The sequence below is a fragment of the Poromitra crassiceps genome (assembly GCF_964638095.1).
Source record: "Poromitra crassiceps genome assembly, chromosome: 27".
NCBI classification, from domain to species: domain Eukaryota; kingdom Metazoa; phylum Chordata; class Actinopteri; order Beryciformes; family Melamphaidae; genus Poromitra; species Poromitra crassiceps.
In genome coordinates this window covers 1300001-1317500 of record NC_139650.1, presented here as the reverse complement: position 1 = coordinate 1317500, position 17500 = coordinate 1300001, and the positions used below count along the sequence as shown (strand labels likewise).

The window sequence follows — 17500 nt, the reverse complement described above, 5'->3', positions numbered from 1 at the left end:
GACCGTCCAGCTGGATGACCTGGGTTCAAGCCTCCCTGTCGGCGAGCATGAAGTGTGTCACTGAGCAACATGCTGGATCTCTCCCGGCTCCAGGGAGATACTCTGTAACTGACCCTGTGTTCTGGCCTTTCTGCACTGAGGCAAACAAGGAATCTCCCCTTTTGGACGAGTATAGTATCACACATCACATACACATTGAACAATAAAGTTCTGATACCCGTTGGAGCACACAATCACTGGCTATTTAGTCAGGCCTAGCTCACAGAGTTGGCATGCAGCCCCTCCTCTCTTCTTGGCTGCTTCCAACTCTGCTCAGGTGTGCTTTAACCTGACGCTGCCAGATGGGGGCAGTATTGTTGTTTTCGCAAAAACAATACTGCCCCCATCTGGCACCGTCAGTTATAGGTGTGCTCCATCAGTGGGGTCCACCCGCTATGCCGACCACCCGCAATGCCGACCTTAGGTTTAGGCGTGGGGGTGGGAGAGGTTAGGTTTTGGGTTAGGGTCTGGGGGAGGTTAGGTTTAGGCATGGGGGGAGGTTAGGTTTGGCGTGGGGGCTGGGAGAGGTTAGCTCCACCGACACGCTGCACGCCGCCTCGCTCAGCTGGTTCTGCTTGTGGGCTATCGGCATTGCGACCTGTCGGCACTGCGGCCTGTCGGCACATAGACGCGGCACCCCATCAGTAGCTACAAAATTTAGCTCTCCATGGTCTTGAACCTGTGTTCACTCATTTTGGCAACTAATTAGCCATTTTTGCCCATTTAGTTGCCTTTCTTCTTTTTCTTAATAAAAAAATCCGGCCCTGTTAGCATCTGCTCGGGACCCATGCCGCCGCCGCTAACCGTGTCAAACATGAATGGTGTCAGGCCGACGGTGTCTGAGAAAAATGAAACAGAGACACAGAGACACATTATGTAGGTTTACTCGTTTATGTGAGAAACATCCCCCCATGCTTTGGTAACCTGGAAGACTGTTCTCCGCTATTACCTGGACCTGCTTCAGTAGCTTATTGACGGGCCGGGTCAGCGGACCTGGACCTCCTTCAGTAGCCGCATGTCCCACCCGAGACTTAACCCAGGAACCCTCTGCTCTGTCATGCTTTGCATCCTTACCTTGCTGTAAGGCCGCCACATCAATCAGCACACAGCGGCGTGGACACCTGAAGGTCAGAGAAGAGAAGGAGAGATGTCCGAGTCCCTGCTGCTCCGACACCTTCGTTGGGACGAGGACCTATCATGAAATTATCTTTCGTTAGATCAAATTCAGTATAGTTAAAAGCGTGGTGTCCCTCAATATTTGCGACAGAACGTTTTCCACCTGTAAACCTAGTCTGAGAATTAGAGGCAGCAAAACAGAGGGGATGAAATGGGAGACAGGAACATGATATAGGCCTATTATGAATATACAGTAGGAGGAAACACACAGGCTTGGAGACAGATATTGCCGCTTCCTCATCTTTTATATATTCATCGGCTTAGTTAATATTTCATAGGGCTCTAAAAACCTCATTCTCTCTAAATTGTCCTCGCCGCTCGGCAATAATAATTTAAATGCAGTGGGGCTCGGTGTCAGGAGTGTGTTATAGCCTACATGTAAATTATATGCGCAATGTGTGCAGACTGTGCACACATACATAAAGGGCACACACTCACACACACACACACACACACACACACACACACAAGCACGCACGCACGCACACACACACACACACACACACACACACACACACACACACACACACACACACACACGCACACACACACACACACACACGCACACACACACACACACACACAGACAGACACAGACAGACAGCACCCCCAAGCATGCCACTCGGACATGGATTTTTTTTAATCAAGTCCCCCTGCTGTCCCGCTTGTTGCTCCACCCCCTCTGCAGATCTGTAGCACGCTTCCTCTGATGCATGTGCAGTATAGCCAGCCGGTTCTTTTCACCTGACAGCGAGGAGTTTCACCGCCAGGACGTAGCTCGTGGGAGGATCATGCTACCCCCCCCCCCCCCCCCCCCAGTTCCTCTCCCCCAAACAGGCGGCCCGAATGACCAAAGGAGGCACTAGTGCAGCGACCAGGACTCATATACCTCACCGGCTTCCCACACGCAGACACGGCCAAAGTACCGCTATACCGGGAGTTGAACCCCGGTCTGTGAGTGAGGGTTGACATTCTGTAAACATACACATACACATTCACAGATAATAATAATAATAATAATAATAATAATAATAATAATAATAATAATAATAATAATAATAATAATAATAATAATAATAATAATAATAATAATAAAATAAAATAAATTCTACTTTTTTGCAAAATAGGGAAACCACACAGTTTCCCACTTTCTGACAAGCAGCAGTTATTTTCTCTCTCCAAATGCAAATGTGAGTGGCGTCTTGGCGTCTGCCTGAGGGCTCAGTTGGCTGACAGGATGCATCCTGGGGAGTGATCTATTGATCCATATTCAATATCTGCTCCGCTCCTGCTCGCCAAAGTTGGGATATGAATGAATAAAGAGCAGAACTGACAGTACATCCAAGCACACTTGTGCCTCTGAGGACTGAGAGCTGCCTCGATCCTTTACTTGCTTTCTGTATAACTGTATTATGTATTAACAATGTATTAACAATATAAAGACCAGAATCAGAAATGAGCCTTTTTCCTGCATTTCTGATGACATCATCACTGATGACATCACTCATCATTATACAGAATAAAAGTCCAACACACACTTCACAATAAAATCCCAACACACACTTCACTTCACACAGCCCCAATGGGTTAATTGGCCAATCAATCTGAAACTGCACATGGGCATTGAGCGTTGTGGCACAAGCATGGACCGACCAAGCAGATTTTTCCATTTAGCACCAAATTAAGCTGTTTATAGCATTTTTGCCATTTTTTGGTCAATCTGCACAGAGGTCAAGGGAAGTGTGCCAGGGGCAGGACCCCGCCCGGACCCCCACATTGATCCTCCCAGGGGCCACACTGTTACTTCTTGTGTCATTTTCCAATGGAAAATGACCTGAGCCATGCATAAACTCTTGTGCTTCTGTATGAGAAGGAAGTGTGTGGAGGTCTCCTGAGCTTGTTGGAGAGGAAATGGCAGAGGAAGAGCCTATGGGAAAGAACATGCCTTATACAAAGCATTGTTGGTAATGATGTTTTTACATGTTCAGCTGTTTTCAGTAACTCAATAGTTAAAGCAAAAAATAATAATGGGTGATCTTTCTTATATTCTTGTGTGTGTGTGTGTGTGTGTGTGTGTGTGTGTGTGTGTGTGTGTGTGTGTGTGTGTGTGTGTGTGTGTGTGTGCGCGCGCAGAGAGAGACACACACACATACAGAGAGAGAGGGGGAGCAGAAAGAGAGGTAGGGTTGTCAGTAGCAATGTGTCTTTCAGCACTAACGAGGTCTGAAAGCTAGAGAAACACAGACATTGACAACACCACTCTCCTCCTTTCACCCTTCTTCACGTCTTTGCCATTCTGCACGACGTGTGTCAGTCTCACACATCTGACTGCATCGCTCCTGTCTTCCACACCTGCTCTTCAGCGTGTAGTTACATCTTATTCCCACAAATCAAATCACACACCACTTCTAAACTCTGTGACTCAGAGAGAGAGCCTGCAAATTAATACATCTGCAGCCGGCTGGACGCAAAAAAGATCTGATCCCAGAATACATTTTAGAATGCACAAAGCCCATCACAGCAAAACTAATAGTCCCTGAATATATTGGCTATGAATATTATAGTGACACAAATATAGAAGAAAAAGAAGACCAAAATGGCGGTGGGAGGGGGGGGGGGTAGGCTCATCTAAATTGAAAATACATCTTAAATAGCCTACTTTAATTGAAAAAAAATGTTGATTAAACTATTAAACGATTTAGACATTTGATTTGTGAAAAGGTCACGGGCAGGATGGGACGGTGTGCGTGCATATGAGTCTGTGTGTGTGTGTGTGTGTGTGTGTGTGTGTGTGCGTGTGCGTGTGCGTGTGCGTGTGCGTGTGTGTGTGTGTTGCGTGCGTGCGTGCGTTGCGTGCGTGCGTGCGTGCGTGCGTGCGTGCGTGCGTGTGTGCGTGTGTGCGTGTGTGCGTGTGTGTGTGTGTGTGTGTGTGTGTGTGTGTGAGATCGTGGGAGGGCGGGGGAGCGGGAGTCGGCAGATGCTGAGGAGGAGAGAGAGGCAGGTCGGAAAATACAACAAGTGAGGGAACTGTTGCTCTGCCATAAAGTGGCTCCGCACGGGACTAATTGGGTATTGCGACAGTCTTAAGTAGGCCTTCGGCAAAAACAATGTAGCACTAAACTTGTGAAGAGAAAGCGCTGCGCTACTTTGAGATGCGTGATTTATTTGAGTTGATTGTTGATTTAGCCCGTGTGCGCTTGGACCGCCTGCCGCGTGAGTGCTGCCACGAACATTTGGAGTGGAAGGTCATGTCGCCGTGCCAGACCTGCTGGACTGCATGCTGGAAGTCACAACAGCGTTTAGTGTGACTTTTAAACCCGCCCGCAGCGCTATACTTCCCCCGATGCGACCGACCGAAAAAAGCGCTCCGTCTTGGAGGATTCCCCTGCCTCTCTGTCCTGCAGCGTTTCCATCTGAACCTGCAGCGTGAGAAAACACTGACACCGGCTAGGAAAAAAAGGTACGGGGGTAACGGGTTGATCTATTTCTGGACGAGTTTCTCAAAAGTTTCCAGGTGGCCTATCGCAAAATCATTTCACTTTGCTTTGATTAAACCAGGACTATATAGTGTCTATATTGTAGCCTACTAAAACCTACTAAAAGTAGGTTGAAGTGCTAATTTAATTTAAATTTGATTTAATTAAGGTATAGCCTATATTGGCCAAGAGACCATATGATATGTAGTAGGCCTATAGCCTTAATTTTATAATTTCACTGTATAGGAAACCAATTAATTTGGCTGTTGTGATGTTACTGAAGTTGCCCATATCTTTTATAGCCTGTAAGCTATGGCACTACATGGTGTTATACGTAATCCCTTTGTATCATCACAATTTTTCATAGCACTTTAAATTGATAAAATAACTACACATTTAATTGTTTATAAATATATATTTTTTTCATTCAGTTTATGTTACAATTTATGATAAAAGTTAATATGGGTATACTTTTCCATAATAACTAAAGAGCTTGATTTTGTTAATCCGTGGATGCTAATTGTGTGTGTATGCGTGTGCGTGTGTGTATGTATGTGTGTGTGTGTGCGTGTGCGTGTGTGTGTGTGTTTGTATACTCTTTTCCTTTAGATTACCCCATGTACAGAGGTTTGCTGTGCTCTCTGAGATGTTCTCTGCTTCATCAAACAGAAGAGTTTTCAAATGCAACGTAATTTTCCCTGAACTTTCTGACCAGAATTTACCTTTTTAAACCACCTGTAACAAACCTGTGTAATTTGAACTGACGAGTGGACTCCAGACATAAATCCAATTCAGGCTCCCTTAACAATAAGCCCTGCTAAAACAAAAAGAACAAGAAGAAAGGAAGGAAAGAGCAGAGACTTAACAATTTCCTTGTTCTTCTCCACTCATTCTTGGACAGACAAGTGAGCGCCCTTCACCATATGTGGGTGAGATGGACTCCAGTGGGAATACTGTAGACCCCACCTGACAGCTCTCTGCCTGAGCAACTGGGAGAAATTTACTGGAGCTTCTGCTAGTGCTGAAAAACAAACAAACAAAAGCTTAAGATCCCACATCTAAACTAGGACGTTGATGTTTGACAAAGAAAATTGAAATAATCATGTTATTTTTGGCTTGCAAAGCAATTTAATGTTTTTGGATAGGTTCAAAGCCCCCAGACATTGTGAAGCACACGGAATTTGAGAAATTAAAGGATACAAACCAAATGTATTCAACACCAACGAATGGAAAAACATTTTTGTCATTCTCCCCCTGTCTTCTGATTTCCCCCCCGACCTCTGAGACTTGAGACTTGCCTGTCCCGCTCCTATAGCCTCCTCTACCCCACACCATCACCCCTCTCCCTCCTCTGTCATCACACCATCACCCCTCTCCCTCCTCTACCCCACACCATCACCCCTCTCCCTCCTCTGTCATCTCAAACCCCTAGTTACTTTCAATCCCCTAGTGACTTTCCACCCAGAGTTCAGACTGGCAGGCACAACCATTCCAGCCAAGGGGGAGGAGGACTTCCTCACGCTGGCCGCCTCTCGGCTGAGCCGGAAGAAGCGTGTGATCGGCGCCGGCGTGGGCGTGGCCATGGTACTGGTCTTGCTGGTGGCCATCCCCTTATTGGTCCACAGCACCAAAGGGACGGGGTCCGGAGGAGGGGGCACCCATTACGAGATGCTCGGCAGCTGCAAGATGGTGTGTGACACTTTCACCCCCCCACAGGGAGAGCTGACCGCCGTCTCGCCTCAGCCGCCGGACTTCCCGGGAAGTCGGAGGGGAAAACCCGGGTTCCGCGGGAACCCCGGACTCCCCGGCCCCCCCGGTCCGCGAGGCCCCGCCGGAGAGCCCGGCAAACCGGGCCCGCCAGGCCCCCCGGGGCCCGGGCCCGGCGGGTATGTCCCTTCCTACAGTCCAAAGATCGCCTTCTACGCCGGGCTCCGCAAACAGCATGAAGGGAGCGAGGTGCTGAAGTTCGACGATGTGGTGACCAACGTAGGGAACTACTACGAGCCCAGCACCGGCAAGTTCACCTGCCCCCTGCCCGGCATCTACTACTTCACCTACCATGTGCTGATGAGGGGCGGTGACGGCACCAGCATGTGGGCCGACCTCAAGAAGAACGGACAGGTGAGACCATGGTGTGTGTGTGTGTGTGTGTGTGTGTGTGTGTGTGTGAAGAGTCTTTCTCTCTTGCCACAAACTCTCTTCCTGCAACTATTAACCAATCAAAAAAGCATTTTGGAATCTTGAATCATAAGGTTTTTGACCAAATACTATTGCTGCCTATTTTCACGACCAATCAACCATAGATGGATTATGACATGACACGCCCCTGGGCCTGGATAAATAACAGCCCCCCCCCTCCCCCCAACCCCCACCCCCACCCCCACCCGACAGTGCACATATGCACGATTAAGACCAGAATAATAACTACTGTCAGACATACTATTCACCTGCATCTCAACAGGATTGACAGCACAGCCATCTGAACACTCAAAAGCCAACAGCACAATAACAACCATAACCAAATGACTAGTGAATGTTCAAATTTTATCGGACACTCAATAAATTACCCTTTTTTTTCGCTGGTGAGTGAAGCAAATCTACCAGCCACTTGCATTTGACCAGCATTTGGCTGGAGGCTGGTGGTGCTAACTTTGGACCCTGTCTCAATAACACAGGATTTAAAGTGCAGGTACACTCAATTAAAACCCAAAGCACAATAACCCTCTGATTGTCCATAAACCTTTTGTCAAAAATAAAGGGTTGGCGCCCTAAGGGATCATTTGGTCCCAGGCCCGGGCAAGACACGCGGTGGCCGTGTGAAGAGGCTCTGAGTTATGGGCCCCCTGAGCTCGTGGGTCCCTGGGCCTGCGCCTGGGCCCGGTAGGCCCGTTCAGTAATATATCCCTGCAATCAACATGTTAGAACGTGGGGGGAAATACGGCTCATAAAAGGACGAGAGAAACCGCGGTGTCCTGGTGGCTCAGGTGCCGAGGGCCTTGTGGCCGCGATGTCCTGGTTTGAATCCGGCGTGGGACGTTTGTGGCATGTCATCTCCCCCTCTCTCTCTCTCTCCCTTTCCTGCCTCTCTCAACTGTGCTGTGCCAGTGGAGCAGAAACGCCATGAAAATAAAAAAAAGTAAAGAGGAAAAGAATCAAACTGCTATTCACTCAGAGGAGAATTAGACTAGAATAACTCTTTCAGTTTCTCAATCCTGATTTGGGGAAGAACTATCAACCCCTGTTTAATAATGCAACAAAGCATAGTCTGGATACCTTCAGGAAGTTTGCAAAAAGTTTCCCAAAGGCGATAGGTGATTTGCTATTTGAGGACAGAGCGGAAATGAAGGCAGAATGAAGAATCAGAAGTGTGGCTATGAGCTGACATTATTTCAAAAATGTTGTAATTACTTGTACAACTCACAGAACCCACGAGAAGGTGGGAGGAGAGAGAGAGAGAGAGAGAGAGAGAGAGAGAGAGAGAGAGAGAGAGAGAGAGAGAGTGACAGCTAAGCCAACATGAGGATAACGATCCTCCATGTCTCAGTGGAACAAAGCCAAAATGCAACAGCTGGTTACAACTGTCCTCTGAGGACCCCCGACTTTAACACTAAAGAAATAAACAAGTACAAAACAATAGCCTGAAAGAGACTGGAAAGCCTCCATCTGGAGATCCACGACAAGCTTGAAGAACTAAAAGCCAGCTCACTCTGTTGAGGAGCTCTGATGCTGACATGTGTGCTGCAGAACAGACAAGTGACACCCGGGGGATTAGTAGAGAGAGAGAGAGAGAGAGAGAGAGAGAGAGAGAGAGAGAGAGGGAGAGACAGAGAGAGAGAGAGAGAGAGAGAGAGAGAGAGACAATGGCTTTGCATTGTTACGAGCCAAGTCACATCAGGCAGAGGGTTTTGATGGTACAATGGAGGTTGGTGGACACATAATTTACACGCTACATGGGACAACCGAAATGTGCTAGTGAGCCGACCATGACCCTGCTCTGCTACTGTTTATTCATGACAGACTGCTAGGCCCAGTTGAACCATTAGATCTACATCTCCAATAAGTCTAAAGAAGTGGGCCCACAGACCTATAGCATCACGGAGAAAGGCTAAAGGAGACAGACGAACAGTTTAAAATGCCACGTTTCAAATTGCACCTTATTAAATGAACATTTGAAGTTATCATGGCGTAACCTTTTTGCATAGCAATTATGCGCTAATGACCTGTCTTTTCCTATGTAGGCTGTGTTTATTTAAACAAATATGGGTGCATTAATATAATGTCAGGTGCAGACACAGTGCTATACATTCTCCCCTATAATACACACGCGGTAACACGGCACTTTTATGTGACCGTTGGAGTCTATAAAAAATAGTTTTCCTCCATTTTATTGATTTGACAGGACGTGTAGCTATTAAGTGCACCGTAAAGAGGACAGACAGGGAAAATGCCACGTATAATTGGCGGACACTTGGTTTGTTGCGTGCCTTCACAGACATTGTCATTCCTGTCTTCTCCTGCTGTTAAATCTTTCATAGCCTTTAGATGAGATCTTGTCCCCTCCACCTGTGCCCCTCCTTTACACACACACACACACACACACACACACACACATGCACACACACGCTTGTGCAAAGACACACACACACACACACACACACACACACACGCACGGACGCACGCATACACACACATTTATCCACACTTCTAGCTTGGCTATTGACTTCGTCCCCATTAATTATCTTTTCCATCAACTAAATAATTTAACTCAATCCAGTGGTGATCTTCACCTCATAGTTCCATTCCGCTCACTTTGCTGCAAATGGGAAAGTGCTGTCGGAGCAGAGTGAACCGGATCGCTCACTGGGAAAAACACAAGCTTGGGGGCAACATTGAAAAACTTTATTGAATAAAATAAAATAAAATAAAATGAAATAAAATAAAATAAAATAAAATAAAATAAAATAAAATAAAATAAAATAAAATAAAATAAAATAAAATAAATATTATTATTTTTTCTGTGATGAAACTTTAAAAGTCTATTTAGTGTATTTTTTTTTATTAAAGTCTAAAGTATATTTAAGAGGATATTTAGGACATTTATTTCTTATTATTATGTATTAATATTATTGTTATTTTCTAGATGGGCAATTTGTTCAGATAGTGCAGATTTTGTCCATTATGACCCTTCTTTTGTCTATTTTGAAAGAAAATTATGTTTAAAATGTTTGCAGATGCACTGTGAGCATTTGAGCATGAGTGAAGAGGTTCATAAAAGCTTGTGTGTATGTGGGTGCGCGCGCCTGCGTGCGCCCACGTGTGTGTGTGTGTGTGTGTGTGTGTGTGTGGGTGGGTTTACAAGCATTGTCAGACAGATACTGAGATAGTGTTGATACATGTCGTCTTGTCAAAGGGAGCTGAGAATAAGACACATCCTGGGGAGAGATGACTGTGTAGGGAGGCAGGCCAGACAAGCGAGCTGACAGAGATTGAGAGAGAGAGAGAGAGAGAGACAAAGAGAGAGAGAGACAAAGAGAGAGAGATGGATGGATGGATATTCAGAGGAGAACGGACAGAGGAGGAGAGAGACAGTTATAGGGAGGCAAGTTGGACAAAGAGAACAGATGAGGAGACGGAGTTAAGGACAGGGGATAAAGCAACAAGGAGACAAATGTTTGAGATTTAAAGGGGCCCTATGGTATTATAATTTATTATTATTTTATTCTGGGACTCCAATAGAGTAGCTTTGCAGGATTCACAATTCAAAAAACTCCTTATTTATCTTGTACCGTCCCTTTATGCAGGCCCTCAGTTCATCCTCTGTCTGAAATACCCCGTTTGACTCTTTAGCTGACAGCAGAAACTACTGTGCAAAAGAGTGAGACACTATAGAGAGGCAAAGTGACCGCCTACTTCCTGCTTTGCCTCTCTATAGTGTCAAAGAAGCACAAAATATCTCAAAAAGTATACATCACATCGCTTATATTTTGATATTGTGAGTGAGAGCAGAGGTAGCTGAAGGGTTTGACGTACTATACGGTATGTGTCTGTAGTGTTAAAGTTGTGTGAACTGTCACAGTTTACTTTTAACGTGTTTATTTTTTATTCTTTTAAGTATAGCCTGTAAAGTCCGGTATAGAGTGAATTATGACATCACACACTCAAGGCTGGTTCCATGGGATCCCATTTATGGTTTGACAATGCAGGGGGTTGGAGCAGGGACCATGTAAGGCAATCAGGGTCTATCTGGTCTATCACCCAGACCCCGTGTCCTCGTTCAGATCTCGTAACCTCTCATTCAGAGCAGTCAAAATCCTGCATTTTTTTTCCTAATGCGGATAACTTTCACTACGTTTACCTCATTATTTGAAACTTTGGCCACATTTAATATGACCATCCAGCATTGTAGGTCTCCTTAAAAAGAAATCCGACATCTAAGGTTGTCATATTGGTTTCGGTGTTCAATGTGTTGCCTCACTCAATGAGTGGAAGCTGCCCCGCTCGTTATGTCCCATAACTCTTCAAAAGATTTGTGTTGAAGTAGATGACCTTTTCAATAGATATATAATTCACAACCAGTATGTACTTTGCCCTTTACAATGATGAGCAGGGTAGAGGGAGTATGAATATTTATAGCTGGCCCAATATGGGGACTCAGGGCTGGTCAGTTGGTCAGGAATGCTCTCTCGCACTAGTTTTGATGAATCGGTTGCGAGTGCCTCTCAACACCTCAGCGGCTCTGCTATTGACACTCGGTAACCTCATTATACGGCGCGGCCATCAGCTGGGATTTGACCTATTGGAGGATGAGAGTGGTGGAAAAATGTCTGCCTTATTAAGCCCGTAGCCAAATGCTGTGACATGTCGCTCTGACTGCTGGCTCCGCTGTGGCTCAGCCTGCAGGTGTGAAGGTTAGAATGAAAGATGTATTCAAGGTAGAATGTTTAGAAAGAAGCACATACAGGTTAGAGTGCGTTCAAGATGTTCAATTATGGAATTAAGGCTGTATATAGGTTAGAATTAATGGTGCATTGCGAGTGTATTGGTTGAAATTTAAGGTTCATTTAAGATATAGACTGGTTAGAAATAAAGATAAAGTGTTAGGATTAAACTGGAGACTGAACGCATGCTGCTTCTCAGGAGCAAGTAGCAAAGACACTATTGTAAAAGCTATACCTTTTCTTGCTGAATGCCATAAAAATCAGGCAGAATGCGGTTTATTTATTCTGTAGCTTTTTACTGAAACAAGTTTATGCTTATACATACAAATCTAAGCTCTACGATACAGCCAGTAAGCTATTAGATCATTGAATGTGCTGAAAGGTTGTGGTGATGACAAGCTCGGACTCAATTAAAACATAAAAATCAACGCTGCTCACTCTCAATTAGTAGGTGTGGTGTAGCTACTGTCAGAGGCACAAGCTGCTAATTAGGCGACAGTATTTAAATTCAGACAAGGTGTCAGTTTGGGCCTCCTGTGGCATGTCATTACATGGTAGACTCACTACAATGAAATGGCTACTATGGGGACTAACATAATCACACAGGCATACACTTGGGGCTCATTGAATCCACAAGAGTCTCAGCTTTCCAGTCATACCTGATTTATGCAATTCCATGACCCCAGTATGCAGAAATATTCAAATAGACGAAAATGACACAATTATGCATGCAAAAAACTGCATGGTTTTTGCCAAAAAACTGCATGGGATTAGCATAAAGTGGGCATGGCTGTAAAGGGGAGACTCGTGGGTACCCGTAGAACCCCTTTCTCATTCAGATATCTTGAGGTGAGAGGTCAAGGGACCGCTTTGAAAATGGCCACGCCGGTTTTCCCCTCGCCAACATTTGTGACTAACCTCCTTCCCGGCAAGCTAGCACGACAGGGTTGCCAATGGATGCCTTAGGTCTTCCACTTCCATAAGATACCAGCATCTTCTAGCTTTAAAAATGAGCCACGGAGGCTAAGAGGTTAGACTCAATGTAGTGACATATTTCAGCCACTACGGTGTGTGTGTGTGTGTGTGTGTGTGTGTGTGTGTGGGTGTGTACGTGTATGTGTGCATGTGTGTCTGTGCGTGCATGTTTGCGTGCGTGTGTGCGTGTGTGTGTGTGTGCGTGCGTGTGTGCGTGCGTGTGTGTATGCGTGCGTGTGTGCGTGCGTGCGTGCGTGTGTGTGTGTGTGCGTGCGTGTGTGTATGCGTGCGTGTGTGCGTGCGTGCGTGTGCGTGCGTGCGTGTGTGTGTGTCAAACTCCGCCTGTCGTTTTGGAGCAGCAACGTTTCCACGAACAGTCGTGTGGTTCATGCTAATTTCTGTGTTCCATTGATTCACTGTGGAACATAACGGCCCAACACCATCATTGAGAATATTTTACGACAAAGTGTAAAATTGTACGAGGCCATTCGTCTTTAAGTAGAATGGATGTCTCATGTTCTCTGCAGTCTGTCCTTTCTCTTTGTTCTTCTTGTACTTTTTTCTTACAAACACAACACAGCTGATGTGTGCATGTCCATCCATACACACAGCCATGATTTGACCATACATTGATCTTCTAATGGCTGAGACCATTATACAGTATGCTGTGGACTAATAGACTCAGGGCTTTATGTTTACTGCGTTTTCTCCTGCCTTTGTTGTTTCCTCTTTCATACCCATTTGATCATTATTTCTCTTCGTCAAGCAACCAGACTTTTCTCTGTTTCATGAATAGTAGAGGGTCATGGTGTTTGAAACTAACATGTATATATTATATTATATATTGTCTATTTCATGTTCATCTATCACTGTGACCATGACATGGGCAATATTTAAATTGTTTACTGTCTTGTCTGTACTGTGATGTGAGTTGTATATTCTATTGTTTGCATGTGACATTCTATATTGGCACCGGCTTATGTAATGTACTGAAACAAACTCCACCAGCCTGGCTGTGTGGTCATTAAAGTATGTAAACTAATCTACAGTAATCTAATCTAATCTAATCTGATCTAATCTAATCTAATCTAATCTAATCTAATCTAACCTAAAAAGGTAAAATGTGCCTTGCATTATCAACATTTACAAGATTAGGTGGTCTGTATACATTTAGTGGGGTATTAACTTTTGACCTGGAATTTTTGTGTGTGTACAGTATATAATGAGGAGGCTTTAGACAATTTGTCCAATTGACTATAACGTACATCTGTGTAAGGCATACAGGTGTATGTGCCAACTGTACAACACACCACAAGAATGATCTAGATTCAGTGTGTCAATTCCGTACGGGCAGTAAATAACTAGTCATTGACATTGCACATTATCACTTAACTTGCCTGCTCAGGCTCTACGTTAGCTTATGCAGCGCAGGTAGAGCCGTCCACAGAAACCCCTTTACATCCAATTAAAGTGTCGCTCTCAAAGGTTTCAGTCTACAGCCAATTAGAGACTTCCTAATCAGCATCTTGACACCTTAGGTCTTGAGTGTCACGGCCAAATATTAGCATTTAGTTATGCCAATTAGGCTACGAGTCTGCAGCGCGCAGGCACAGGGCTTCATGTCCACCCCCCGTCATAGAAGCAGGAAGCCTTCGCCTGGTACCCACGGCTAGAGGCAGAACGAACACACACAATGTGCCTTTTGCCCTTCTCCTCTCTCCATCAGGCTTTCTAACAGTCCGCCCTCAGAGGTCCCTCAGGTGAGTTTAAGAGACCCTCTCTCAATGGCCTCGCTCCGCTCTGAGAGCTCTGTACATCACAGTGAATGAATCCTGTCACTTTTATTGCCAGAGGACCAACGGCACCACGGCAAAACTAAACAAAACAGAGCGGGGGGGGGGGGGGGGGGGGGGACTACATGGACCGCCCACCTCCCCAATCTCATTTATGCCCCCCCCCCTGAAATAGGCACGCTTGATCAGTTTGTTATCCAACATGGCTCCCTCCCCATCACTCAAAGCCCCTCTCAAGTTTGGCTTCCTTCGACCAAATCCTGTGCTCAGACTGTTAAAAGTGCTGCTCACTCGTCTGTGTGTTCCCTTTCAAACTTCTGTTACCACAACCACACCCTCCTTTTCACCATGTATCCTCTCTTACTTACCACCACACCCTCCTTTTCACATGTATCCTCTCTTACTTACCACCACACCCTCCTTTTCACCATGTATCCTCCCTTACTTACCACCACACCCTCCTTTTCACCATGTATCCTCCCTTACTTACCACCACACCCTCCTTTTCACATGCATCCTCCCTTACTTACCACCACACCCTCCTTTTCACCATGTATCCTCCCTTACTTACCACCACACCCTCCTTTTCACCATGCATCCTCCCTTACTTACCACCACACCCTCCTTTTCACCATGTATCCTCCCTTACTTACCACCACACCCTCCTTTTCACCATGCATCCTCCCTTACTTACCACCACACCCTCCTTTTCACCATGCATCCTCCCTTACTTACCACCACACCCTCCTTTTCACATGTATCCTCCCTTACTTACCACCACACCCTCCTTTTCACATGTATCCTCCCTTACTTACCACCACACCCTCCTTTTCACCATGTATCCTCCCTTACTCACCACCACACCCTCCTTTTCACCATGTATCCTCTCTTACTTACCACCACACCCTCCTTTTCACATGTATCCTCCCTTACTTACCACCACACCCTCCTTTTCACCATGTATCCTCCCTTACTCACCACCACACCCTCCTTTTCACCATGTATCCTCTCTTACTTACCACCACACCCTCCTTTTCACCATGTATCCTCCCTTACTTACCACCACACCCTCCTTTTCACCATGCATCCTCCCTTACTTACCACCACACCCTCCTTTTCACCATGTATCCTCCCTTACTTACCACCACACCCTCCTTTTCACCATGTATCCTCTCTTACTTACCACCACACCCTCCTTTTCACCATGTATCCTCCCTTACTTACCACCACACCCTCCTTTTCACCATGTATCCTCCCTTACTTACCACCACACCCTCCTTTTCACCATGCATCCTCCCTTACTTACCACCTCACCCTCCTTTTCACCATGCATCCTCCCTTACTTACCACCACACCCTCCTTTTCACATGTATCCTCCCTTACTTACCACCACACCCTCCTTTTCACCATGTATCCTCCCTTACTTACCACCACACCCTCCTTTTCACCATGCATCCTCCCTTACTTACCACCACACCCTCCTTTTCACCATGCATCCACACCCTCCTTTTCACATGTATCCTCCCTTACTTACCACCACACCCTCCTTTTCACCATGCATCCTCCCTTACTTACCACCACACCCTCCTTTTCACCATGTATCCTCCCTTACTTACCACCACACCCTCCTTTTCACCATGTATCCTCCCTTACTCACCACCACACCCTCCTTTTCACCATGTATCCTCCCTTACTCACCACCACACCCTCCTTTTCACCATGTATCCTCCCTTACTCACCACCACACCCTCCTTTTCACCATGTATCCTCCCTTACTTACCACCACACCCTCCTTTTCACCATGTATCCTCCCTTACTCACCACCACACCCTCCTTTTCACATGCATCCTCCCTTACTTACCACCACACCCTCCTTTTCACCATGTATCCTCCCTTACTTACCACCACACCCTCCTTTTCACATGTATCCTCCCTTACTTACCACCACACCCTCCTTTTCACATGTATCCTCCCTTACTTACCACCACACCCTCCTTTTCACCATGTATCCTGCCTTACTTACCACCACACCCTCCTTTTCACCATGCATCCTCCCTTACTTACCACCACACCCTCCTTTTCACCATGTATCCTCCCTTACTCACCACCACACCCTCCTTTTCACCATGTATCCTCCCTTACTCACCACCACACCCTCCTTTTCACCATGTATCCTCCCTTACTCACCACCACACCCTCCTTTTCACCATGTATCCTCCCTTACTTACCACCACACCCTCCTTTTCACCATGTATCCTCCCTTACTCACCACCACACCCTCCTTTTCACATGCATCCTCCCTTACTTACCACCACACCCTCCTTTTCACCATGTATCCTCCCTTACTTACCACCACACCCTCCTTTTCACATGTATCCTCCCTTACTTACCACCACACCCTCCTTTTCACATGTATCCTCCCTTACTTACCACCACACCCTCCTTTTCACCATGTATCCTGCCTTACTTACCACCACACCCTCCTTTTCACCATGCATCCTCCCTTACTTACCACCACACCCTCCTTTTCACCATGTATCCTCCCTTACTCACCACCACACCCTCCTTTTCACCATGTATCCTCCCTTACTTACCACCACACCCTCCTTTTCACCATGCATCCTCCCTTACTTACCACCACACCCTCCTTTTCACCATGTATCCTCCCTTACTCACCACCACACCCTCCTTTTCACCATGTATCCTCCCTTACTTACCACCACACCCTCCTTTTCACCATGTATCCTGCCTTACTTACCACCACACCCTCCTTTTCACCATGCATCCTCCCTTACTTACCACCACACCCTCCTTTTCACATGCATCCTCCCTTACTTACCACCACACCCTCCTTTTCACCATGTATCCTCCCTTACTTACCACCACACCCTCCTTTTCACATGTATCCTCTCTTACTTACCACCTCACCCTCCTTTTCACCATGTATCCTCCCTTACTTACCACCACACCCTCCTTTTCACATGTATCCTCCCTTACTTACCACCACACCCTCCTTTTCACATGTATCCTGCCTTACTTACCACCACACCCTCCTTTTCACCATGCATCCTCTCTTACTTACCACCACACCCTCCTTTTCACC

At 46.1% G+C, this 17500-nt stretch overlaps 1 protein-coding gene across 1 annotated transcript in view; it reads left to right on the top strand.

Moving 5' to 3' along the window:
- Positions 1 to 6269: 6269 nt before the first annotated feature.
- Positions 6270 to 17500, top strand: part of c1ql4b (complement component 1, q subcomponent-like 4b) — a gene marked incomplete at its 3' end in the record, with an annotated part of 18223 nt that continues 6992 nt past the window's right edge. The window contains exon 1 of the mRNA XM_083661823.1: positions 6270 to 6812. Coding sequence (XP_083517949.1) covers positions 6273 to 6812 — 540 coding nt within the window. The 5' untranslated portion in view covers positions 6270 to 6272. The remainder of the gene's footprint in view (positions 6813 to 17500) is intronic.